Source organism: Tupaia chinensis, unplaced genomic scaffold (assembly GCF_000334495.1).
Source record: "Tupaia chinensis unplaced genomic scaffold, TupChi_1.0 Scaffold000515_1, whole genome shotgun sequence".
In the NCBI taxonomy this organism is placed as follows: Eukaryota; Metazoa; Chordata; class Mammalia; order Scandentia; family Tupaiidae; genus Tupaia; species Tupaia belangeri.
The window spans coordinates 5,404,541-5,432,228 of record NW_006160028.1 but is presented as its reverse complement, the minus strand read 5'-3'; the positions used below and the strand labels follow the sequence as shown (position 1 = coordinate 5,432,228).

The 27,688-nt window shown below is 42.6% G+C and overlaps 1 protein-coding gene across 1 annotated transcript in view; it reads left to right on the top strand.

Moving 5' to 3' along the window:
- Positions 1 to 27,688, top strand: part of LSG1 (large 60S subunit nuclear export GTPase 1) — a 36,138-nt gene that overhangs the window by 2,525 nt on the left and 5,925 nt on the right. Inside the window, exons 3-11 of the mRNA XM_006156750.3 lie at positions 3,917 to 4,037; positions 4,722 to 4,808; positions 5,320 to 5,406; positions 12,600 to 12,660; positions 14,000 to 14,176; positions 20,343 to 20,753; positions 22,251 to 22,352; positions 22,436 to 22,579; positions 26,363 to 26,486. Of these exons, the coding sequence (XP_006156812.1) occupies positions 3,917 to 4,037; positions 4,722 to 4,808; positions 5,320 to 5,406; positions 12,600 to 12,660; positions 14,000 to 14,176; positions 20,343 to 20,753; positions 22,251 to 22,352; positions 22,436 to 22,579; positions 26,363 to 26,486 (1,314 nt within the window). The remainder of the gene's footprint in view (positions 1 to 3,916; positions 4,038 to 4,721; positions 4,809 to 5,319; positions 5,407 to 12,599; positions 12,661 to 13,999; positions 14,177 to 20,342; positions 20,754 to 22,250; positions 22,353 to 22,435; positions 22,580 to 26,362; positions 26,487 to 27,688) is intronic.

Below are 27,688 nucleotides of genomic sequence, written 5' to 3'. Positions count from 1 at the left end.
TAAGCCAGTGGGTTCGGGACTCAAACCAAGGTTGACTACATACATGGGAGTCCGGTGACGTGGCCATTACACCAACTGCTGGTCCCAGATCCTTATGTGTTTTGAGAACCCTACTGAACTCAAAAATGGGCTGTCTTTAACTCAAAGACACAGATCCCAGAAGCATTATGGAAAGGTCCAGGTGAATCCAAGCTGTGAGGTACAGAATGTCCCAGATTTTTTAATTTAGCTCTAAAACAAAGTTCAGATTTTGTTTCATCATACCAAGTATAAGAAAATCTCATAGAATAAAGAGCAGTGAACATTATGGAGAGTACCAGCATTTTCCAGAACGTGTTTTCTGATACCTTTATTAAAAGTGAGATCCTGGGCTTGCTGCTGCTTTTAGGCGATTTGGCTTATATTTAAAACACATGTTAAAGTGGGGTTTTTTCGTTTCTGTTTTTGTGTTCTAAGCAGATAGAAGACTGCTTGGCACAGAGATAAACTACAATTTCTACTTCTCATTGTTATTATAGATACATCTTGTTTAACAAATCGTTTGTTCCCAATGCTGTATTGAGTATGAACTGCTCTCAGGCATGGACGGTACTGGCTACTCAGAGGACAGTATTGAATAAGACAAGTTTTATTTTTCAGGATGTTGTTTTAGGTACTATGAAAGAAGTCTTTGGAAAACAATGGAGTTAGTAATCACTTCTACCTGAGGAAAGACTAAGCCCAGTCAGGGACAACCTCATCCTGGGAATGAATCTCCACAGTGAGTGAGAGGGGCAGATGAGGTGGTACAGGGTCTTAAACACAGGCAGGCCGAAGACTCAAACCAAGATGTGAAGCAGCAGCCCACTTTGCTTAGAAAGTGTGTTGGGGAGTTTGGCTTTGCTGGTATAGGGGGACAGGATGTGAGGAGCAAGACAGGAGGTAGGCAAGAGCCATGTTCTAGAAAGAATAAAGGTTTAAGTGAGGCTTTACAGGATTTTAACCGAGTGTACAGCATGACTTCAGATTTCATCTTTTTGGGTGTTTTCGTTTTTTAACATTTTCCCCCAGCTTTAACAAGGTACTATTGATGACTTAAAATTGTATACAGTTACAATGTATAGTATGATCTTTCATTACATGTATGTAATGTGTGAAATGATTACTGCAAACAAGTTAATTAACATATCCATCACCGTGTGTGTGTGTGTGGTAACATTTAGTATTTATTCTTTTAGCAAATGGTAAGTATTGTGTACAGTGTGGTATTATTAATGTGGTATTATTAACTGGAGTTGCCATGCTGTGCATTTGATCTCGAGAGCTTACTCATTTTGCCTAAGTGAAACTTTGCGTCTTGTGAGCCACATCCTATTCCCCACCTCCCTCCCAACCCCTGGTAACCATTCTCGATGCTGAAAACATCTGTGAGCTCGTTTTTAGAGTCCACAAATAAGTGAGATCATGCAGTATTTGACTTCTGTGCCTGGCTTATTTCACTCAGCATATTATCCTCCAGGTCATCCATGCTGTCCCAGATGTCAGAGTTCCTTCTGTTTTAAAGCTGAATAGTAATTCATCGTGTGTGTGTACCACTTTTTTTTTTTTTCTTTTTTAGTTTATTCACTTTTCATGAGAGAAAGAATCTTATTCTATGACTCCCAAGCCTTTTAGTCAGCTAGGATCACAGGCATGCCCAGTGTATTCAGCATCCAGGTCAACCCAGGAACCAAACCCAGGACCTTCCCATCTGGCTCTAGCATCCCACAGTGACACCCTGCCACCTGTGCCACCATGGCTGGGCCAGTATATACACCTTCATCCATTCATGAGTTGATGAACTCCTTTGGTTGATGCCATATCTTGACTGCTGTGAATAATGTTGCAGTGGGCATGAAGTACAGCTGTCTCTCCAAGGTACTGATTTTGTTGCCATTTCTCTTGGATATATTCCTGGAGGTGGGATTGCTGGATCATATAATAGTCCTATTTTGAATTTTTTGAGGACCCTCTATACTGTTTTTCCATAATTGCTTTTTCAGATTTTATTAGCTAAAATATCACTGATGGATTTTTTTTTTTTTTTTGAATGACAGCATGTAAACAGGTGAGGGGAGGAAGGAAGTCAGAGAGGGAGGGAAAGCTACCTCAACAGGTCACACCTCAATCCTTTTTTCTCACCCCTCCAACATCTCAGGATCTTGGGTTCCTGCGTGTCTGTAACCTCCATATTTTCAGACTGACCCAGGGAATCCCATCTGCCCTTGACCATGTGACTTCCAGCTACAGTCCAGTACTGTGTCCTTAGTCTAGTCAGAGAAGCTGGTAAGAACCAAAGTACAAGTAGGCAAGTGGCAAAAAGAACAGGAACAAGAGTGTTAGGGAGTTGGAATAAATCAGAATTATGGAGGCAATGGAGTAAGTAAAGAGCAGAAATTAAGAGTAAACTCCTGGGTTTCATAGTGAGATACCACTTCAGCTCCCTGGAGTGGCTGAAATAAAGAGAACTACAACGATGTTGATGAGGCTGTGGAGAAGTTGGAACATAATACATTGCTAGTAGGAAGGTAAAACAGTGCAGCTGCTTTAAAGATGTTTTAGCATTTCTTCAAAAGGTTAGATGTGGAATCACCATGTGACCCAGCGGCTCTGCTCCTAAATATGTGCCTAAAGGAACTGACAACATGTTGGCACATAAACTTGAATATTCATGGCGGCAGTATTCATAACTCAACACTGGAAACATAGATGTCCCTCTACTAACGAGTAGATGACCAAAATATGGTACATCTCTTCAGTGGAAGATTTGACCAGTAAAAAGGAATGAAAGTCTAATACGTGCTGCAGCATAGATGAGTCTTGAAAACTTGCTAAATAAAAGAAGTCAGACACAAAAACCCCAAATAGTATATGATGCCATTTTTTAAGAAAAAGTCCTAAATTGGCAAATCTGTAGAGATAGAAATAGATTAGTGGTTACCTGGACACAGAGGGGATGGAGACTGTCTGCTGATGAGTAAAGAGTTTTTTTGGAGTGATGAAAATGTATGATTGTGGTGATGGTTGCACAGCTCTGGTATGTGAATTATATCTGAATAAAACTGTTTCTTTAAAAAGTCTTCACTGGGGTTAACCGATGTATTAGTAGATTTTTTTTTTTCCAGAACAATTTTAGTGGGGTGGTTGAGCCAGAATCTAGAGAACCAGGGAGTGGGAAGTGAGGAAGTAGAATACTCAGCCTGTTGTGTTAGAGATCATTGGTCATAGCAGGAAGAGAGGCGTGTATGTGTGTGTATGTGTGAGAGAGAGCGGGCATGTGCATGCGTGTCGGATCCAGGCTGCATTCGTGTGTGTCTAGGTTACAGGGCAGGAGGCAGTTGAGATGGGGCAGTTGAGCAGACGACGCTTGGTTTGGCAGTATCTGTTAGAACCTTAGAGCTGAGTGTCCTGTGACCGAGCATGTTCACCCCTGAGTAGCCACTCTCAAAGCAGTGGTTCTCAACGGTAGCAAGCAGCATTATCACCCAGAGCACTTGTTAGTACACAGAGTCCTGGGTCCTTCCTCCAGAGATCCTGATTCACTGATTCACTGAGTCTGGGGTGGAGTCTAAGAGTTTGCATTGTTAACAAGCTCCCAGACGATGCTGTGTTCTGACAGTGAAAACTTGGAAACTAAATGTTCCAGTAGTGGAGAAAATGGCTAGTCAACTGTGATACAGACGCTCTATGAAATACTATAAACCGTCAGAAAGAACGAAGTAACTCTCAGTTTTTTGGTAGGAAACTTCGCTTGGAAACTAATTTATCTAAGACAAGAAGAATCTAAATCAAGAAAGCGTAAGGCTCGTATTTTTAGTTTCCTAAGTTTATCAAAATGACCAACACTCGGTATTTACATTGCCTCTTAAGTAATAGTGCTATTCTTTTCTATAAACAGAGAAGCTTAATATTAAGTTTGTGCTCCCTGAGGCCAGAACTGGACTGCTGTCTTTTGAAGAAAGCCAGAGAATTAAAAAACTCCATGAAGAAAATAAACAGTTTTTGTGTATTCCAAGAAGGTGAGTTGAAGAAGTCAGAACATTATTAAAATTACAGGGCATGTAAGTGTAAAATTTTAAGTTGGTGTTCGTATTTTTTCTGCTTTCTTTTCTTAGCTGTCATTGTTAAATCCAGATTTCCTATTTTACTTTGGAAACTTTTATACAGATTTTTTTTTCCTTCTTTCTGATTGTTTCAGACCAAACTGGGATCAGAAAGAACGAAGTAACTCTCAGTTTTTTGGTAGGAAACTTCGCTTGGAAACTAATTTATCTAAGACAAGAAGAATCTAAATCAAGAAAGCGTAAGGCTCGTATTTTTAGTTTCCTAAGTTTATCAAAATGACCAACACTCGGTATTTACATTGCCTCTTAAGTAATAGTGCTATTCTTTTCTATAAACAGAGAAGCTTAATATTAAGTTTGTGCTCCCTGAGGCCAGAACTGGACTGCTGTCTTTTGAAGAAAGCCAGAGAATTAAAAAACTCCATGAAGAAAATAAACAGTTTTTGTGTATTCCAAGAAGGTGAGTTGAAGAAGTCAGAACATTATTAAAATTACAGGGCATGTAAGTGTAAAATTTTAAGTTGGTGTTCGTATTTTTTCTGCTTTCTTTTCTTAGCTGTCATTGTTAAATCCAGATTTCCTATTTTACTTTGGAAACTTTTATACAGATTTTTTTTTCCTTCTTTCTGATTGTTTCAGACCAAACTGGGACCAGAACACCAGCCCAGAAGAACTCAAACAGGCAGAGAAAGATAACTTTCTAGAATGGAGACGTCAACTTGTCCGGTGAGTGTTTGACTCTGAGATTTGCTTTGACATCCCGAGTTCAGACATTTCCCATGTTTGCATTGCCATTTGCCTTTGAAGTCCTTCCTTTTAAAGGGAGAGGGTGGCATCTTACAAGTGCAGATGATACGCGTGTGCACACAGCTCCGCTGGGAGCGTGTACCTCTTCACAAAGATAACGCGTTGGCTACTCCAGTCAGTTCTTTTCTCCTCATTCCCGTCTCTGGCCATTGGGCTCCCTGGCTTTGTCACTGCTCTCCTGAGCATTGCTCTAGTAAGAGAGAAATGTGACTGTGTGATAGAGAAACTTTCAGGGCTTTAATAGCTTAAAGGTAAAATTCTGAATTTGGTGGAATATAAGGTTTATTTTCATACTGACTCAGTAAGAGAGATATAAAAATTTGTTAGTGTTGTGTACTTATTTTTAAATGTAATTAATTTGAGCATTTATTTTGCTTAAGACTGTCTATCATAATCTGGCAAAAATAAAAACTTCTCATTTGAAAGCCAGGCTAGAAGAGGAACAGAAGCTAATATTGACTCCATTTGAACGAAATTTAGACTTTTGGCGCCAGCTCTGGAGGGTCATTGAGAGAAGGTAAGTTCCCATTTTCTTTTGTGTAATGCAGTCATTGTAGAAGTGCTGCATTAGGTTTGGAAGTTGATATGCTCATAGCCTCAGGTTCAGGCAATGGGAATTAAGCTGTGTTTAATTATAAAAACTAAAAGTATGATGCCATACTTTTTTTTCAATACAGATTTTTTTTGATATTGGGTAACTACATTGTGCAGTGTGTGAGAATAATGAGTATTTTCTGTTACGTTAATGTGGAGCGTGTGTAGTTATTTCAGCAAATATTGACATCCTGCTGGTAACAGGGAAAATGTAGCTATGAAAAAAGCAGGTTCCTGCCTGCAAAGAAAACATGTTGTGAAGGAGAGATAGTGACAAAGCTCATTTCAGCAGACTTTGGTGGAATTCATCTAAATACTTGGCAAAGCACCAGGCACCAGGGGCACACAGATGAGTGAAATGCACTCTTACTCTCAGAACTTAATGTCTCAGGTACACAGAAAGTGTGATTTCTCCTGTGTTCGAGATGGAAAGGCAATGGGCCGTGTCAGAGCAGAGGAAGGACTAGTTGAAAAGGATGGAGGAAAATCAAGGGGTGATTTTTTTTTATTTAATTGGACTTTGAAAAGAGAATGATTTTGATCAATTGAGAATGAGAAATTCTTTTTTTTTTTTTTTTTTTTGAATGTAACATAAGTAAAATTCCTGATTAGAAATTGAAGGATTTTCTCAGAGTTTTTGGATTATTTACAAGGAACTCTATAAATGATACTCACATATTTTTTTCAAAGCCATTAAATGTACCTAGTAAGAAAATTCAGGAGCAGTTTTAATTGGGATTTTCAGAAGAGAGTATTACGGGACCAGCAGTTGGCGTAATGGCTATGTCGCTGGATTCCCATGTAGTTGACTGTGGTTCGAGTCCTGGACTCGCACTGGACGTTTGTGCGTGCGTGCCCAAGATCCTGAGAGGAGGATGGAGGAGAAGGGATTGTGGCGTGGACATCCTTCCTGGGGGGTTATTTCTCACTTTCTGTCTGTCTGGCTTTCTGGTGAGCGCATGTGCCCTATAGCAAAAACCTCTCCAAAAGAAAAAAAAAAGAAAGGAAATATTACCACATTTAGCATTGTTAGTGAGAAAGCAGGGCTTAGATTAAACTTCTGTTGGGTCGTCAGAAAAGTCATGATGCATTTTTGCATAAAAAAGATATCCTGACTCTTCCAACGACCCAGTAGAAGTCACATTTCTTTTTAGGGTGATAAGAATGTTTAGGAATTAGTAGTGGGGTAGTTGCACACTTTTGTGAATATACTAAAAACTGAATTGTACCTTTTAAAGGGGGGTGAATTTTATGATGTAATTACCTTTTTTTATTTGTTGTCAGTGGGCACATGTGCTCACGAGAGGGAGAGGGCACCCCCACCCTGCAAAGGGAGGTGATCATGCTGCAATTCCTTCTTCATTTCTCTGTCTTGTAGGGTCTTTGGACATGAATGCACACATGCCCAGAATGTTTTCTGAGCCATCAGAGCCAAGATTGAAGCCACACAGATAGCCATGTTAAATCCGACTCCCTTAGCCACTATTCCACTTAGCTCTATATCTTGATTTTTTTTTTTTATGTCACTTAAACATCTCCTGCCCTGCTCTCAGAGCAGAGAAAGGGCTAGTGGGCTAGGATGTGGGAAAATCAACCATAACAAGGCAGATCACTGAGTCTTTGGTGGTGCTTTAGCAATTGAGAGTGTGGACTGCTTAGAACGCCAAAGAGAGATGGCAGGGGCTGGCTCCATGTCTCAGTGGTGATGCATTGCTTGAAAGAAGCAGAGCCCACGTGGTGGCCAAATCCCCAGTCTGGTCGGTCTAAAACACGCCTGTCTTGCATGAGTGCCCAAGATCTAACAGGCTGGAGGAGGACTGAAGGAAAGGTACCACAGCATAACCAGACTCTTCAGGTTGCTCTTCTCTCTCTCTCTGGTATGCATGAAAAAGGAGAAAAATAATTTTTTAGAAGATGAAACAGCTTTAAAAAAAACAGAGGGCCAGCTAAGTGGTATGGTGGTTAAGGTGGCTTAATCCCACTTGGCCAACTGCATGGTTCCAGCTCCAGGCCCAGTGGCCTAGGAAATACACCGGATGCATATGCACGTGTGCCCCAAATCCTAAGAGATGAGTGGAGGAGAAGGGACTGTGTGGCCATCCCCTCAAGGGGTGCTTTCTCCTTGCCCCCTCCTCAACATTACCTGTCTCTCTTTGGCTAGCACATGGCAAAAGCTAAAAAAAATAAAATTAAGAGGGACCAGCGGTTTGCGTAATAGCTATGTCGCTGGACTCCCATGTAGTCAACCACAGGTCCAGTCCCAGACCCAGTGGCTTAAACTCATGCCAGGCACGTGTGCAAGATTCCAAGAGGACAATGGAGGAGAAGGGATTGTGGCGTGGCCATCCCCCCTGGGGGGGTCATTTATCACATTCTGTCTCTCTGTCTGTCTTGTCTTTCTGGTGAGTGCATGTGCCCTATAGCAAAAACCTCTCAAAAAATAAAAATCAGAAAACAAAGATAAATGGCATCAAATTCTGAAATACTGCAACTTGGACCTTGAGGAAATACTCCTTCCACGTTTACACACTTAATGGTTTTTGTTTTGTTTTAGATTTTTCTCCTTCTTCCAATATTGTCTGTCTTCCTCTGTGTTCCTTTTTTTCCTATTCTAACTCATGTAAGAGTTTCTTTGAATGCCAGATGATGTTCGTTCAGTATAAGAATGAAGCGTTCTGGAGTGCACATTGACAGGCCTACCTGTTGAGGTGGTTTGCCAGCTGGAGCTTCACTGTAGGGTGACTGGCAGGGGTCAGGTTTATTATTGGAGTATGCCGAGGTGCTAGTCTGTGGGTCTTTTCTCTAGGGTCAGTCAGTTCATAGAGAAAAGAATGACCCCTGCAAGGCTCAGGGCAGAAAGGGGTGGCATGATGCAGAGGAGCTAGGCATTGCTACAGCCAAATGCTCAAGGTCACGTGCAGTCATTCTTGGGCAGGTTGACACCTCTTTCCACCTTCTCCTTTGCCTGAGGACCCACTCTGGAGCCGCTCGGGTTCGTTTTCTCCATACCATTGGGCCTAGAATGCAGGCTGGGAGAGGGTTGCGTTTGCCTGCCTTGATGGGCCAGGGGAGCTGACTTAAAAGCTCACTGTTCAGGCTGAGTTCAGCCTCTATCTCACTTGAGACAAAGATCTGGTGATTCTAATCTGAGCTTTCCTGGGGCCCTGGGGCACAGACAGGTTTGCTTCTTACTGATACAACATCTACTCACTGCTGCTGTTCTTTCTTTCTCTTTGTCCTAATGGGTTTCAGCCTATACTTTCATTTTTGTAGGTTTTCAGAGGAAACAGAGACTCATGTGTGTTCAGTTTAATAGGAAGGCCCTTTCACATTACTTATGTCCTTAAATTGACAACTGGTTTTTCCAGAGTGACCCTGAAGCTGTTGAAACTTCTAGCTTTAATTAGAAAACAGTGTTGTTTGCTAGATTATTTTTGTTATATTTTCTTATAAGAAAACTTTTTGTTTTAAATTTTGCCAGAGAACACATGTGTTCATGGAGAAAGAGAATGAGAGAAAGCACCCCCAGTGGGGCATGGTCATGTTATAATCCCCTGTCCTCCATCTCTCCCTCCTTTTCTGGATTTTCAGCAAGCACACATACCCAGTGTGTTCCCCGAATTGCTGGTTCTGGGGCTCAAACCACCTGGTCAGCCATTTGGGATCCAGCCTCCATAGCCACCAAGCCACAGACTGGCCCCAAAACATATTTCTAAGTCAGGGAATACAGTTTATATCACATAGAAATGCATCTGAGTTACATAGAAATATTATTAATAAAGTGACTGCCACTGCATCGCTTAACAGGAAATATTTATTGATGCCTTCCCCTTGGCAGATGTCTCCTGTTTGGTAACAGGCTTGCTAAGCCATCTGCCTCTTTAATTTCAATAGAAGTTATTTAAAAAGGTTTGATGTGTAACGTGCTGTTGAGATGCAGGAAACTGCTGAGGCACTGAGGGCAGAGCACTGTATTCCAGTAAGACCAGGCACTCCCTTTGTGCTGCAGAAGCTCTTCCTGCCGCCGAGCCTGGCACCTTGCTCTACACCCACTCAGTACACGAGGCGGGCTGTCCTGAAACGTCTTCGTCCTCACTGGCGTTTCTGAGCTGATTGTGCTTTCTGCATGTTCGATAGATGGTCCTGATGTTTGTGGACCTCGCAGCTTTAGGTTATTAGACTATGTCCACAGTATGTGATCATTTTTGCATATATTAAATATTTTGTTTGAAAGTGAAATAACAACTATAAGAAGAAAATATTGGTACCAACTTAATTATAGAACTTAAAAATAATTTCTGGAAATTAGCAAGTGTGTGAGTTCCTTTGCCTCACAGAATTCTGTATTTCACTTTACATTTCCTGAAAGGAAAGGAACTTTTAATTGTCAGAAGCTCCGCCCTTAATTGGTATCTTGATTTATTGGTCTTTGGTATAGTTGCAAAGAGTTACCTCAGAAAAGGCGGATTGGGGACCAGCAGTTAGCATAATGGCTATGTTGCTGGACTCCCACGTAGTCGACCGCGGTTCGTGTCCAGGACCCGGTGGCTTAAAACTCACGCCGGGCGTGTGTGCATGCATGCCCAAGATCCCGAGAGGAGAATGGAGGAGAAGGGATTGTGGCGTGACTACCCCCCCCGGGGGGTGATTTTTCCCTTTCTGTGTCTCTGTCTTTCTCTGTCTGGCGAACGCACGCGCCCTATAGCAAAAAACCTCTCCAAAAAAAAAAAAAAGGAAAGGCGGGGTAACCACGGGGCCTGGTTGGGCGTGCAGCAGTGACGACGCTCCGCAAGGGTGACCTGCATGGGAAGGTTCCAGTTTCACCTCTGTGGACCTCGCTCGAACACCCTGGGCAGGCAGGTGCCTGTCATCTGGGGTTACGCCGGGCGTGTGTGCATGCATGCCCAAGATCCCGAGAGGAGAATGGAGGAGAAGGGATTGTGGCGTGACTACCCCCCCCGGGGGGTGATTTTTCCCTTTCTGTGTCTCTGTCTTTCTCTGTCTGGCGAACGCACGCGCCCTATAGCAAAAAACCTCTCCAAAAAAAAAAAAAAGGAAAGGCGGGTTAACCATGGGACTTGGATGGTCGTGCAGCAGTGACGACGCTCCGCAAGGGTGACCTGCATGGGAAGGTTCCAGTTTCACCTCTGTGGACCTCGCTCGAACACCCTGGGCAGGCAGGTGCCTGTCATCTGGGGTTGGCTGCAGATTAGCTGTGGCCTGGGAGGAGTCGCGGCATGGAGACCCTGCTGGGTGTGCCCGACGCTTTCTCTCTTCCCTCAAACCCTTCGTCTCTGTCTTGTTCATGGAAGAAATAGTCTTTTTAAAGGAAAACAAGCAAACTGATGAACCAGATAAGGATTTGGGGGACACTACTATAAAGAACATCTGTAGCTTATTTCCTTCTAGTGGCAGTCACTTATAGCTGGCTCTCGAGCAGTTTCCTAGTCACTGAGGATGAGGAAGGGAAGATGAAGTGCTACTTTTTTCTCCTTGTAACATGGGGTTTCTGTAGTCCCCAATTATATGACGTGGGGTAGGGGGGAATAAATAACATGAAAAAACTGTGTGTGGACTTCAAAATTGTTTGCACCCCAAAAAGTTGTACTTTAATTCCATTTTTCCACACATTTCGAGGTCTTCTCATATTTGTGAGAGATTTGAGGGGCTTGCTCTTAGTCACAGAAAGTTTTTTATTGCTACGTGACCCTACGTGTATGGAAGAAGGCGGACTTGTCGTACCTTCTTCAGTGTGGCAACCTAGTTGATTTGCTGTTTTGTATTTTTGCCCTCTCAACACATTTTCGAAAACGGATGATGATTTGCTGAATGTATGTTTCCTTCCTTGTCATTACTGGGTTTAAATAAGATACCTGTGGGCCAGCAGGTGGCGTGGAGGTTTAGGTTCTGGATCCCACATGGCCAACCTCGTGGTTTGAGTCCTGGACCGGTGGCTTGGAAATCAAGCTGGGCACCTGTGTGTGTGTGCCCACAATCCCAGTAGGAGAATGGAGAAGAGGCTCTGGCATGGCCATCCTCCTTGGGGGTGGTTTCTCACTTTTCCTCTCTCTCTCTCTGGTGACCACACATACCTTATAATAAACAAAAGAATAAAATGCTGGCTTCAGTTGTAGCATCTGTCAGTGAATGAGTTATTACTTTTCTTGTGAGACCTTAATGAGAGTGCAGATTAGGGATGGAATGCTTCATAGACTTCATCTTGGATGAAGTTTTGAAGTATTCTTTTATTTTGCTGAGAGAGTTTAATAAAAGTTACAGTGGAAGTTTTAGCAATGAAACATCATCTGGGCCCCTCCAGCATAAGTGAACGGTAGAACAATATGTTTAAGAGCATGACCTCGGGGCCAGTGAGTGACATGGAGATTAAGGTGACTAGATCCCACATGGCTGGCTGCGTGGTTCAAGTCCGACACTGACAACTTGAAAATCATGCCTAACACATCTGTGTACATACCCAGAATCCCATGAGGAGTATGGAGAAGAGATTTTGATTTGGCCATTCCCCTGGCGAGTGATTTCTCATTCTCTTCTCTTCATTTCTGTTTTCTTTCTCCAACAAGCTCTTGCATCCTATAGCAAACTTGAAGGAAAAAAAAGATTTCTGTTTCAGACTGCGTGGGTTCCCATTCCAACTCCTTTACTTAGGAGCTGGTGACCTTGGGCTGTTTACTTAAAGTTGTTTTAAGCCACAGTTTCCTCATATACCCAGCAAATAGTTGTACCTTAAAAAAATTAATATATGTCAGGACCAGCAGATGATGTAATGGTTACATTGCTGGACTACCACATAGTTGACCGCAGTTTGAGTCCCGGCCTGGTTGCTTAAAACTCAGCCAGGTGTGTGTGCGTGCCCAAAATCCTGAGAAGAGAATGGAGAAAGGATTATGACGTGTGGCTATCCCCCTGGGTGTTAATTTCTCACTTTTTATCTTCTCTTTCTGGCAAGTGGACATGCTTTAGAGCAAAAAAAATCTCTTTAAAAAAATTAATATATGTCAGGCGCTTCTTATTTGAGAAGTGTTTGCTGCTGTTGCTATTATAATCGGTGATGTTTTCACATTATAGTGATTGGACTGTCTCACTTCTGTTTTTCAGTGATATTGTGGTCCAGATAGTAGATGCCCGAAACCCACTCCTGTTCAGATGTGAGGATTTGGTAAGTAAAGTTAACGGAATTCAGACGTAAGTACTCTTGAGTATCAGTGAGAGGCAGCATCACTCCACAGTAACGTAGGGAAGCATTCTTTCCTTCCTCTAGCTTTGTTTAATTAGGCCACCTCCTCCTCCCAAGGTCAGGAGCTTGAGTAATGGCACTGTTTAAACAGGTGTCTTCTCAAACAATTGTTCCCATTTGTAGGAAGGCACAAACACTTTCTGGCTTAAAAGCTAGAAAGAAGCTGCTTTGTTAATAGTGTTTCCCGGGACCAGCAGATGGCATAATGGTTATGTCGCTGGACTCCCACACAGTCAACTGTTGTTTGAGTCTTGGACCCAGCGGCCTAAAACTCACACTGGGCACATGTGCGTGCGTGCCTAAAATCCCCAGAGGAGAGTGGAGGAGAAGGGATTGGTGTGGCCATCCTCCCAGGGGGCGATTGCTCACTTTCTGTGTCTCTGGCGAGGGCATGTGCCCCATGTGGCAAAAAAAGTATTTACAACTGTCCTATTTTTCAGGACGCACTGATAGAAATAGCATTTTACTTAGCATATTACTAGTCACTTCACTTTTTCATCCATCCTCTAAGTTCTCTCTCCTCACACCTTGGTGGTTATTCCCTGTGGTTCTTCCAAGTGACCTGAGTTTATAAAACACTACAAGGGATAATAACTGAGATGAGGATCCCACGAAATAGTGGGACACAGGCTTCGAGTTCATAAAATGCTGTACACATGTGAGGTATTCATATTTCTGTTTAAGAACCATAATAATAATATAGATTTTTTTTTTTTGAGAGATTTTCGCTATAGGGCATGTGCACTCGCCAGACAGAGAGAGACATAGAGACAGAAAGCGAGAAATCACCCCCCAGGGGGGATGGTCACGCCGCAATCCCTTCTCCTCCATTCTCTTCTCGGGATCTTGGGCACGCACGCACACGCGCCCAGCATGAGGTTTAAGCCACCGGGTCCGGGAAGCGAACCGCGGTCGACTACATGGGAGTCCAGTGACATAGCCATTATGCTAACTGCTGGTTCCCTAGATTATTTTTAAATATGCTGGAGAATAACAAAAATCTTAATGGCGAAACTTTTCTGAACTTACTAAAAGGATCAGTAGGATTTACCATGATTAAAAAATCTTTAAATTAGGAAATGATTTAAAACTGGGAGCAGCAACAACTATTATTGAGACTGTCAGTATATTAGGTCATTGGGAAGTCATGTATTGTTCTGTGTTTTGGCATGCAAAAATGCATCCTGACTTTCCCGACAACCCAATAATTAACCTTATTTTCTCTCCGTTTGAAGAGACTTTCTGTGTTTGTCCTGCTTAGGAATGTTACGTGAAGGAAATAGATGCCAACAAGGAGAACGTCCTTCTGATAAACAAGGAGGATCTGTTGACTGCTGAGCAGCGGAACGCTTGGGCCATGCACTTTGAAAATGAACAAGTGAAGGTTATCTTCTGGTCAGCTCTGGCGGAAGCCAATCCGTTGAACAGTGTCTCTGAGGTAACCCGGGGCACTTTTCAGGTTGGGTTTCAGGGAGGAGGATTTTGATGTCTGACGAGCGTGCTTTGTGTTCTCTCTTCGGCTAATTTGTGACCACTAGTTATTTTTCTCCGTACGTGCTGTGATAGTAGAGTGATCTGTAGGAATGTGTAGCGTAAGGCTATGTTACTTTCTCTGTGGTTGTCAAATATCTAACGTCCCTGGTATTACACACTGATGTTAACTATAATTTTTTTAAAAACCTTAGCCAGGAAGTTGTATAGGAAGTTCTGTAATGACCTTGTAATTGCTCTCAAGAGCAGTTAGAACAAAAGAGTACAACTGAAGGATGTAGTGACTTCTCCAGACCTGATCAGAATCTCTCTGACTTTGTTTTGGAAACAAAGAAACTAAGTAACCTTAAATTAAGATATACTAGTTATTTCCTGTATCTTTTGACCCAAATTTTACAAAAACAATTTGGGCTTTATTTTTGGTTTTGTTTTTAAAGAACTGTTTAACTTTATTTATGTATTTACTTATTTTAACTTGGCCAGAGAAGGGACAGAGAGAGAAAGTGAGAAAGCAAACCGCCAGATTCGGGACTTGAAGTATGGTCAGCCAAGTGGAAGTCCAGCACCCTTAACTACCGTGCCACCTGCTGGCCCCTATTTTTGTTTTTTAATAAAATAATAACTATGAAAAGAAATTAGTAATAGAATCTTAGAGCTAGAAGAGACTTAGAAATAGTATCTTTTTCACTGTCCTTTTTCCTTTTTTCTATCTTATTTTCCAAATATCTGTTGACTTTTTAATATGTATTGAGTTAGATTCTGTAACTACAAAACTTCACTGCAGTAGGCCCACTATTTGGAAACTTCTGACTTTTAACTAAAAAAATCCTTTCCCCCACCTTCCTGTAGAACAGTCATACATGGAGGTTTTTAAAAAGTTCCTAGAAAATGTTAATTATGAATAATGCATGGATTTTTAAGATTTATCCACCAAAGTTATCTTGTACTTTCATTGCATTTTCTCATAAACTTCTTAAAATTCCCTTGGATTACTTTTCTGTTATTACTTTAAATGACAGGGCTCTCAAGACCAGGTACCTCATTCTTTTATTCTTTTTTTTTCCTTCTATTTTAAAGTTATTTTATATTGATTCACTGAACATCATCACAGCATACAAAATGTGATTTCCCATCCCGAATACATCGTATCTTGGCTTAATCATATATATTATCATCAACAAATAGTTTTCTGGTTCTTGTTTCTTATATTTTTTTTTCTTTTTTTTTTTTAATTCTCTATTTCTCACCCTTTGCCATTTTCCACCCTCCTTGGACACTGTCTCTGGTATCTACAGTTGCTTTCCATTCCTTTATTTTCCCCACATTTTATTGATTCACAAAATATCTTTATTCTAAATACTTTCAATAGCAAGTTCAACTGATATATACATGCCTGTGAACACATGTCTGACTTTAGGCATGAAACTCTGTGAGTAGAATGAATACTATAAAGTAGCACCTAGCTGAGGCTATATAGCATACTGTAGGTAAATAGGTATTTTTTTAATTGTAAGAAAATACACCCAAAATAAATAATGTTAATAGAAATTTGCTTAAAACTTAAAGCCAGGAAACAGGTCAGGATTTTGTTCAAATAGTAGGTATATGAACCTATTGGCAGCTCAAGAGAAGATAAAAATTCTTAAATCTGGAAAACAAAGCATAGAAGAAAATCAGTCATGTTTTACTCAAAAGTCCTAAAATTCTATTTTACTAGTTCAGTCCATGTAATTAATCTCTCTTTTGTTGTGGTCCAATCTTTCCGTTTAAATTCTGGAAGATAACATTCAACTCCGGACTTGTCCCTGGCCATTTTCTTGGTTGTTTTTGAACTCTTAATTCTGTGTGTCTATACTTAGTTTTCCTGATATAGCACTCTGTTCAGAACTTCTTGGAATGCTTGGTCTGGTATTGGTAAATTCTTTCAGGTTTTGTTTATCTGAGAATGTTTTTGTCTTTTCTTCCTCTATGAAGGATAATCTTGCCAGGTGTAGTATTCTTGGTTGAAATTGTTTTTCCGTGAACACTTTGAATATATTTCCCCATTCTTTCCTCTTGCATTGTTTCCAATGAAAGGTCCACTGTTAGCCTGATGGGATATCCTTTGTAAGTAACTTGATGTTGCTCTCTTGCCAATTTTAGTATCTTGTCTTTGTGGTTTTGATCATTCTGGCTATGATGTGTCTCAGAGAAGATGATCTTAAGTTGATTTTATTTAGGGTCCTTTATATTTCTTGGGTCTGGATCTTTGAATGCCTCTTTAGGTTTGGAAAGTTTTCTTCCAGGATTTCATAGAATGGATTATCAATGCCCTTATGAGTCTCTTCACCTTCTGGGATACCAGTTATCTGGATGTTTGGACGTTTAATGGTATCTAGTACTTCTTGTATATTATTCTCATTTTGTGGGGCAGTTTTCTCAGTCTTCATGGTCAATTTTTTTAGGGCAGAGATTCTGTTTTCTGCATCTGAGATTTGGTCTGCATGATCTAATCTACTTTTAATACTTTCAAGGGAGATTTCGATTTCCTGTATTACAGACTTAATCTCTAACAGTTTCGTTTGATTCTTTTTTTTTATGGTGTGTATTTCCTCTTTCAGTTCTCACAAGAACTTCCTCACCTCCTGGAACTCATTAGTTCTTTCCTCCTGCATCTTCTGGGGTTCATTGTCTCTCTTCTCTTGCATCTCTGTTAGCTTTGTCACTATGAATAGTCTAAATTATTTATTTATCTGACATTTCTACGAGTTCCTTGTACTATCTGTGGATGAAGAGTAGTAGTTGTTCTTTTCCCTTTTTTTTTTTTTTTTTTTTTTTTTTGAGAGGTTATTTTTTTGCTATAGGGCATGTGTGCTTGCCAGAAAGAGACAGAAAGTGAGGAATCACCCCCAGGGAGGATGGCCACATTACAATCCCTTCTCCATTCTCCTCACAGGATCTTGGGCATGCATGCACACGTGCCCAGGTTAGTTGAAGCCACTGGGTCCAGGACTAGAACCACAGTCGACTACATGGGAGTCCAGCGGCATAGCCATTACACCAACTGCTGGTCCCAGGAGAGGCATTTTCTTGGTTTCTCATATTTCTGTGCCTCTGTGGTGATTTCTGGTCATCTGATAGGTTATACGTTTCTTTCTAATTTCTAGAAATTGAATCTGAGTGTTCAGAGGCGTGCAGTAGGAGGTGATCTGCAATCTCTCTGTAGTTCCATTTTTCTCCCTTTGTGCAGCAGATTCAGTGAGAATTTAGGAATATTCTGACCCTAATACTATTCACGTTTGCCTACCATTCACTTAGACCTGCCTAGACACTCTGTGTGGAGGCTGAGCAACAAATTGATAAAGGTAAAATGAAAAGAAAACAAAAAAAGAAAAACAGTTAAAAATGTTTTTTAAAAAAAGCAAAAATTAAAAATGCACAGCATGTAAGTGTACCACACAAAAGGAATAGTTCATAGCTCAAATACAGGAGTCTTTTCAGAAGGCCTATGGTTTCGCCTCTCCTAAATGGGAGGGAGAAGGGTGAGAATTAGCAAGATAAAGGAGGATTTGAGAGCCAAGAAAGTACTTTACTTTGAAAAAGATAGTAAAAATTAAAAAAAAAATTTTTTTAAAGAGAGAGTGGCAGAGAGAAGGATACAGAGGGTGCACTGCCGCTCTAGATTGGGATATAGAGGGTGAAATCTCAGCAGAAAATCTTCAGTAATCTTAGTCCTAGAAAGGAATAGTTCACAGCTCAAATGCAGGAGTTTTCTGGTACCTTGTTCTTTTTTTATCTCTAAACTTAGAAAGATCTTCATTCAGTGGGGCTAAGTCAGCCTCCCTAACTTTTTTTTTTTTTTTTTTAAGATTTATTTATTTATTTATTTATTTATTATTCACATGAGTTTTGCCAGAGAAAGATGGAGTGAGAGAGGGAGAATTAGAAAGCAAGCCACCAGGTCCAGGACTCGAACTGCGGTCGGCCATGTGGGATTTCTAGCACTTTAACCACCTTGCCACCTGCTGGTCCCATCCTCCCTAACTTTTGATCTGAGGACTTATCCTTTGTCCTCTTAGTTTTGTTCTCTGCTTTCATATTCCTCGTAGATATCCTGAGTGCCTTTCATAATGTCAGGATTACAGTTAAATTGTCTACATCTATTTGAATACTCATATTTCTTTTTTTTTTTTGGAGAGGTTTTTGCTGTAGGGCACGTGCGCTCGTCAGACAGAGAGAGACAGAGAGATAGAAAGCGAGAAATCACCCCCCAGAGGGGATGGTCACGCCACAATCCCTTCTCCTCCATTCTCTTCTCGGGCTCTTGGGCACGCACGCACACATGCCCGGCGTGAGTGTTAAGCCACTGGGTCCGGTACGCGAACCGTGGTCGACTACGTTTGAGTCCAGCAACATAGCCGTTACGCTAACTGCTGGTTCCCAATACTCATATTTCTTGAGATCAGGGTAGTCCCATTAATTCAGTGTTTCTATTAATCCCTTTCCTTTCTAGAGTTGTAAGAAGCTCCTGGCTCATTGAACCTGTGAACAACCCAACCAACTCCTCAGTGGTTATATGGCAGTCTGCTTTCCTTTGTTTCTCCCTCCTGTTGGGCCTTAGGCACATACACACACACCCTACATGTTATTCAAGCCACAGGTCTGGAACTTGAACTGCAAGGTTGGCCATGTGGGATCCAGCCACCTTAACCACCATGCCCCACGTGACTGGCTCCACATTCTTATTTTGATGCTGCTTTTATAAAAACACCCATAAATATATAAACGTTTTCTTTTTTAGAGAGAGATTTTTGCTATAGTTCCTGTGTGCTTGCTGGAGAGACAGCGAAAGATAGACAGAAAGCAAGAAATCACCCCCTAGGAGGCATGGCACGCCACAGTCCCTTCTCCTCCAGTCTCCTCTTGCACACACACGTGCCCAGCCTGGGTTTTAAGTCACCAGTTCTGGTACTCAGACCTCAGTCAACTATTTGGGAGTCTAGCAGCATGATCATTATGCCATCTGCTGGTCCCTGCTAAATTGATTCAGAAGTACTTTTTGCGGTGAAGACACAGACTTCTTTTCATTCATTGCTTATTTATCCTAGAAATTGCTTCCAGTGTTATGGTACTCTTATAGGCCAGGTTTTCTTTTAAGTTGCTAGGCAAGAGCGTGAAATCATGACCTATTTTTCCTGATTTTTTTTTTGTCCTTGTCTCTACTTTCCTAAAATTTAGGATACTTGTTTGACTTGAATTCATTGTGTCTCCTTCTGTGACTGTTAGTCATTCTAATGCTGAAATGTCTGGAAATGATAGGGGTTTGTATCACTTTTATATGCCAACAGATTTACTCATGTTGATAAGAATTAGTAATATGGTATTTCTGCTTTGTGGTCACTAGAGATTCAGAGGATTTAACATGCCCGTGAGTGGTAAATGATTTTTACCTTTCTCTTTCTGAAGGCAGTCTTCCACTGGATAAATAATTTTTACATAGGGAGTTGAGTTTTACTGCTCCTGCATTTCAGACACGCAGGTTTGTGCTCCAGGGTGCTTTCATTTATTATAGACAATTATAAAAAGAATAGCAATTTTTCTTTTTTCCTTACTCAGGGCATGTGTACTAACCCAGAGAGAGAGAGAGAGAGAAAGTGAAATCACCCTCCAGGGGAGATGGCTACACTGAAATCCTGTTTCCTCCAGTCTCTTCTTGGGGTTTTGAGCATGTGTGGCCAGTGTGATTTTCCAGCCACCAGGTCCAGGACTCGAAATCAGGTGGTTGGCCATGTGGGATCCAGCTTCTGAACTTGCATGTCACCTGCTAGCCCCCTCTCGTTGCTTTTTTCAAAGATTTGTATTTTAAATCATAAAGACAATTTGTGCAAAGTTTCAATAATATAAACACATGTGAAGTAACCGTGACAACCCGCTGCTCCTCCCTTGCCCAGAGAGCACTGTTGTGACGTTTGGCTGTCTGTCCTTGCAGTGAACAGCTCGCATTGTCTCCTCCTCATTTCTGCCTTTCCCAGTCTTCGTCATAACCTTGTCTTCTGCTCACCTTAACCAGTTTATTGAGTGTTTTCACTAGAGTGGAAACGTCTGAACATCTGTGACTTCTGTTATTTTGTCAGGAACAAGTGAACAGAGACGGTGGAGAATCCAACACAACTCAATCTGGAAACTCCAGTTTTGATGAGAGTGAGATTTCACACGGTGAGACCGAGCAGCTCCTACACAGGGATTCTCTCTCACTCAGTGAAGATTCCTCTAGTGGTGAAGGCGACAGTGAGTATGAGGACTGTCAGGAGGAGGAAGAGGAAGCTTGGCAGACGTGCTCGGAAGACAGTGGCCCTGAAGAGGCTTCTGGTCAGGACTGGAAGGAAAGCTGTACTGTGGGCTCTGAGGCTCAGGGCAGGAAAACGCCACTGAAAGGGCAGAGACACAATTTCAGCCACCTAGTATCAAAGCAGGAATTACTGGAGCTCTTCAAGCAGCTACACACTGGGAAGAAAGTAAAAGATGGGCAGCTTACTGTCGGACTGGTGAGATGGAGAGACATCATTCTTTTCCCACTGGAAGGTCTTTGTTCCCCACAAGAATCCCAGGGCCCATCAGGCTTCTGGCGTCCTAGGGTTGCCCACTTGCATCATAGGATTAGATATTGTGACAGACAGCCGAGCTCCTCCCCAAGGCTCGTGTTGGTTAAACAGCTGTTCATATTTGTGTATTTGCCAGCCTCCTTTCAGTACAGCTCTTCCCATCATGTGAATTACAGAGAGAGACTAGGAAGAGAGAACTTTTCATGTCGTCTTCAGACTTCTGGTCCAGTATCCTTTTGGCTTCCTGTGATGCTTGCCAACTTACACTGTACATGTTCCTGACGCACGTTAGAATCCACGCGTCCTGGGCCAGGCGAGTGTGGCAGATGCTTTAGTTGTGTGAACACTATGTAACAAGTAGGAGAAGAGAGATCACATTCCCGATAGATAGACCCTAATTCAAAAGTGGCTGTGGAGGTGCCCAAACCCCAAGAGGCTGTAGGGTAGTTCAGATGGCCCCATCCTTAGCTAAGGAAATGTAAATGTTAGGGTATTTATCATAAAGACCTTTCATCTAAAAAGATGAAACAGTGGAGAAAATGAAAGGAGATAATGAAAGAGTGAAAATGAAAGGCAGTTCCCAAGTTTCCCAGTTCTCATTACATGCCTAGTTTAGTTAGTCTTCATTATTTTTGAGTCTCCTTCTTCCCCACGACCCCCCAAAAAAAAACCTACTTGAAGTGACTGAAATGGATTAACATTTTAGTGCCCTAATTAAAGAGGTGTCTGTCAAGTCAGGCAGACCACGGTGTCATGCCCAGTTTTGTAGAGGAACTAACTTGCTGTTAGTATCATTGGAAAAGTTACTTATTTCTTGCAACTTTAAGGCTTCATTCTCCATGTTGCTAAAAATTCATTTCCACATGCATCAGGAAGTCCAACACCTCAAGTTAGTTTTTATCTCACAGTTATGGACATACTTAGTAGTTTCCCTTCCTTTCTGCATTGCTCGCTGTAGAAGTCCTGAGACTGGATTTGCTCAGTCACTGCAAAACAGTCATTGATCCTCTGCCACATGCCAGGCCTTCTGCTGGGCCCTAATTCAGAGTGATTGAAAATTAAAAATAATTGTTTGTTTTCCTCATTTAAGCGGTCATCTGCTGCTCAGTTTCACTCTGTGGAGGTTGCAATAGGAACAGTGGCCTACCTGTAGATGGGTGCTGAGGGAAGGCTGGAAACAAGGCAGCGAGGTATGCTGGAGCATCTCCTGGCCACAGCAAGCCCGATAAAAATAAAACCTACGTAGCTGGAGCGTTTGTCACTGGAGACATCTAAATAAACACACCCACCCTGTAGGAGGAAACAAGTCAGCAAACACCCCGAGCATCTATTTTTAATCTTTTGACATAACCAGACGCATGAGCTGTTGCCGCCGTTTTTGAAATGCCTTTGGGTCTCTGGTGCTATTCGACTATCCAGTTACTTCCACATGTCTTCCAGGTGGGCTACCCTAACGTTGGTAAGAGTTCAACAATCAACACCATCTTGGGCAACAAGAAAGTGTCTGTGTCTGCCACGCCTGGTCACACCAAGCATTTTCAGGTATTTCTGTGTTTTCTTGCCTCTCGTGCACAGCGCTGTCCCTTCATCTGCTCTGTGCCCAGTGTAAACCCCCTGTCTTTCAGACTCTGTATGTGGAGCCTGGCCTCTGCCTGTGTGACTGCCCAGGCTTGGTGATGCCATCTTTTGTGTCTACCAAAGCAGAGATGACTTGCAACGGCATCCTCCCGATTGACCAGATGAGAGATCACATTCCACCTGTATCACTGATATCCTTTCTGCCTCAGAAGCACTCTGTTTCTAGCGTGTGAAAGGTTCCAGGTTTGTTTCAGACATGGTCCTGCAGCAGCATTTGAGAAATTCAGATCTGTTGTGTGTGTCTGTGTGAATGTTTTTGCCCTAAGGCATGTGCGCTCGCTATAAAGACATGAGAGGTGGAGGGAAAGTGAGAAATCATCCCCCAGGAGATGGCCACACTGCAGTGCGTTCTCCATTCTCTTCCTGGGATTTCAGGCATGCATGCACGCACACCCCAATGAGTTTCAAGCGACTGGGTCCCAGACTTGAGCCACGGTCGGTCATGTGGGAGTCCAGCGCCTTCACCACTATGCCACCTACTGTCCTCCAAGTCTGAGATCTTAAGGCTGGAGACTAGTCCTTACTAGTGATGTGCACAAGTTTATGCAGTGAGGTAACATCAGAACATGAGAGTTAGAACCACTACTCCTGTGATTTTAGCTTTGTAGCCTGGACTGCAAACTTGTTTAACACTGCCACTTGACTCTTTGACCTTGGGAAACTTAGCGCTCTGTATACTTTTCAGTAAAATGCGAAAAATATGTATCCCATATTTGATTGTATTTAACTATTTATAGTTAGTGTTTATTGAATGCTTGCTGTGAACTTTCCTAAACACCAAGTAATATCTTACTTAATATTCAAAAAGCAACTTTTGAGGACAGGTACTGCTATTCGCATTTCTTCATATGTGAGGAAACTGAGGCACAGAGAAGTAATTTGCCCAAGATCTCAAAGCTAGTAAGTAGTATATTAGGAACTCTGCTTCTTTTTTTTTTTCCTTTTTAAAGAGATTTTTGGTATAGGGCATGTGCACTTAACAGAAACAGAGAAACAAAAAGCAAGAAGTCACCCTCCCCAAGGGGATGGCCATGCCACAATCATTTCTCCTCTGGGGATTTTGGGCACACATGCACACACACCTGGCTGTTTCAAGCTGCTGGTTCTGGGACCCAAACTGCTGTCAGCCATATGGGGGTTCAGCAACATAGCCACTACAATATCTGCTAGTCCTCCCCCCCCCTTTTTTTTTTAAGAATGATTTATTTATTGAATTTGACTAGAGAGAGAGGGAGGGACATTGAGAAACTAAGCCTCAGGGTCTGGGACCTGAACCGCAGTCAGCCACTTGGGAGTCCAGCACCGTAACCACCATGCCACCTGTTTCTCCCCCACCTTTTTTTATTATCTTTATTTTTCTGGAGAGGTTTTTGCTATAGGGCATGTGTGCTCGCCAGAAAGACAGAGACATAAAGTGAGAAATCACTCCCCAGGGGGGATAGCCACGCCGCAGTCCCTTCTCCATTCTCCTCTCGGGATCTTGGGCACGCATGCACATGCATCTGGCGTGAGTTTAAGCCGCCAGGTCTGAGACTCAAACTGCGGTCGACTACATGGGAGTCCAGTCCAGTAACAGCCATTACGCCAACCTTTTTTTTTTTGGAGAGGTTTTTGCTATAGGGCGCGTGCACTCGTCAGACAGACAGAGACATAGAGACAGAAAGCGAGAAATCACCCCCCAGGGGGGATGGTCATGCCACAGTCCCTTCTCCATTCTCCTCACAGGATCTTGGGCACGCACGCACACACGCCTGGCGTGAGTGTTTAAGCCACTGGGTCCAGGACGCGAACCACGGTCGACTATGTGGGAGTCCAGCGACATAGCCATTATGCTAACTGCTGGTTCCCTACGCCAACCTTTTTTTAAGAGAGAATTTTTGTTATAGGGTGAGTGCGCTTGCTACAGAGACAGACACAGAAAGCAAGAAATCACCCTCCAGGTGGGATGGTCACACCTCATTCCCCTCTCCTCTTAGGATCTTGGGCATGCACACACACCTGCTCCACATGAGTTTCAAGCCTCCGGGTCTGGGACTTGAACCACAGTCAGCCATGTAAGAGTCCAGCGACTCCATTATGCCATCTGCTGGCCCCAGGAACTTGGCTTCCTCCTAGCAACATAATGAGTTAACTTACTTGTAAAGCATCTAGAACAGTGCAGGGCAAGAAAGAAGTACTCAGGTCTGTGAAGAACTGCAGGGTCTGAGAGTCTGCTCCACCAACAAGCTAACAGGCCACCAGTGGCAGAGGACAGGAGACTCCATGAAATGGTGACTCATCTGTCAGCTTGTGCGCAGGGCAGAACTCTAGACTGCACAGCTGACAAAGTCCTTAGTGACTACATCGAAGGCTGTGGTTTTTGGTTTACCCCAATTTGTTTCCTCTTCCTATAGGGAATAAATAAGAATTCGTATTTCTAGGGCACATATGGAAAGGTGTATCTCTAAGATGGATGCTGTACTGTTGTTAAGGATGTACTCGGCCCACATTAATCTCAACAGTACATAGAGGAGGAGTCTTGAAACAGTTCATAGAAAATGTATATTATGAAAAACGTACATAGATTTCAATATCTTATACCAAAATTAACTTTAATTCCATTTTTCGTGAACTTTCTGGCATCCCCTCATGCATATACAGTATGATAATTTTTGTGAAACTTTTCATCTTACAGAAACACAGTATTTTGTATTCCTAGAGACACATGTAGGTAAAAGTATGAGCAGTAGACCGAAGGATGAACCACGAGCTGCTTACCTCTGAGTAGGGGGAGAGACCAGTGTAATGTTGTAAAAGTTTATGTGTTAATAGATGAAATACTAATTCTCATTAGGGAACTTGGAAGCACAGGTGATATTTCTGCCTTTCTGTGTTGTTTAAGTTTCTCTGCAAGTTAATGATCACACGAGTCTAAGCCCAGCTAGGTGAGGTGCTGCGGGGAAGGCAGGCACAAGTCGGAAGTGGATCCTGCCCTTGAAGGAGCATCCGTCCGGCAGGCGGAGGCACATGCGGAGTGACTGGTGCACGGGAGAGTATTGCAAGTGCCCAAGGAAACTGCGGACAGTTGGGAGATCACTCAAGGGAGGAGACGTGATCTTGCAGAGTGACTGGCATTAGGAAAAAGACTGTGCTTATCTCTGAATTAGGACCAGCTCACAGGTGTCTCATTTACTTAGTCTTTTCAAGGTAGAAATGGGCTGTCTTTAAGGTCTGTTTTAGAGGTATTTTAATAATTATCTTAATTCATTTGGAAGTGATCACTGATGCATGAGGTTTTATTTAAAAGGAAAACATTTTTTTTACTTTTTTTTTTTCTTAAAGAATTTTTTAAAAATTTTTTAAGTTTGACCAGAGACAGGCAGAAGGAGAGAGAGAGAAAGTGAGAAAGCAAGCCACCAGGTCTGGGACTTGAACCACAGTCAGCAGTGTAGGAATCCAGCACCCTTAACCACCACACCACCTGCTGGCCCCAAAAAGAAAAGAATGATTTTCAAAGGAATAACTGTATTCTTTCTGGAGAGGAAAAAGGAGGTCGTCCTAGAAGCGGTGAGGTACCATGTTCTTTTTTTTTTTTTTGGAGAGGTTTTTCGCGATAGGGCGCGTGCACTCGCCAGACAGACAGAGAGACATAGAGACAGAGCGAGAAATCACCCCCCCATGGGGGATGGTCACGCTGCAATCCCTTCTCCTCCATTCTCCTCTCGGGATCTTGGGCACGCACGCACACGCGCCCGGTGTGAGTTTTAAGCCACCGGGTCCAGGACGTGAGTCGCGGTCGACTACGTGGGAATCCAGCGACATAGCCATTACGCTAACTGCTGGTTCCCTGGTACCATGTTCTTTAGAAGCACATTCCATATGCTATGGGGAGGAGGGGGGTCAATTCAAGAGAACGGATTCCTTGATCAGCTTACGTTTGTCAGAATATCCCAAGACATGTTTTAGAAGCTACCTATGGCATAAATATCATAAAACCTCGAGAGGATGAAGATCCCCTTCGACCTCCAACATCAGAAGAACTGTTGACAGCTTATGGATGTGAGTTGCGATTCTTTTTTTTTTTTTCACTTTGAAAGGTTTTTTGCTATAGGGTGCGTGCGCTCACCAGACAGAGACATAGAGACAGAAAGCAAGAAATCACCCCCCAGGGGGGATGGCCACGCCACAGTCCCTTCTCCAGTGTTCTCCTTTTCAGATCTTGGGCATGCACGCACACGCCCCTGACGTGAGTTTTTAGCCACCGGGTCCGGGACTCAAACTGCGGTAGACTACGTGGGAGTCCAGCGACATAGCAATGACACTGACTGCTGGTCCCAGTTGTGATTCATTTTAAAACATGAACAGAAAATACTGGGTCGTTGGAAAAGTCATGACGTATGTTTCCATGCTTTCCTATGCAAAAATGCCCCATGACTTTTCTGATGATCCAATTATATAGTTACTAGAAATAGTATTCTACAGAGATAAAAATTCACAGGATAGCCTCATAGCTTACTGGATGAGGGCGCCAGATTCCACATGGCCGACTGGTTCGCATCCTGGTCTCAGCAGTTTGAAAAATATGCTGGGCGCGTGGACATGTGTGCCCCAAATGCTGCCAGGATGGTACACGGAGAAGGCCCTGTGACGTGGACCTCATTCCATCGAATGGTGCTTTCTCCTCCCTCCCTCCCTCTCTCTCTCTCTCTCTGTCTCTCTCTCTCTCATGAGCAGGTATGCATTTTGGCAAGTTTTTAATACTTTATATTCTCTACGATTAATGTTTTGGTCATCTGTTGGCCTTGCTTACAAAGTGACCCAAAGAAAGAGCCCCTTAGGATATTTGCTGTTTGATGGTACCCAAGTGCAGACACACGGCTTCTGATGTGAGGCTGTGCTGGCTTTCTCTGGAGTCTCCCCCCAAATGAGAAAAGGGATGTTTGGAAGAATATAAATATGCTTATCAAAGCAGAGTTTAGAGTTACGAGGGGAATCAGAAAGGAAGCCCTCCGAGATAGCAAAGTTGGTTAGGCTAGATCAGTTCCCTGTCAACTTCATTGGTCATTAAAATGAGTCCACATTCTCTCACCTGAGTCTTCACGCCAGTTCTCCATGGACCTGTCATTTCTCCAGGTTTGTGTGATTTAGTTACCTTAATATAGGTCATCTGGAGAACCTGTGTCTACCTAAAGCTGGAGCAATGTTACAAATGTCCCCATGCCTGTGGGGCTTGTCTTTTTTTTTTTTTTTTTTTTTAGCTG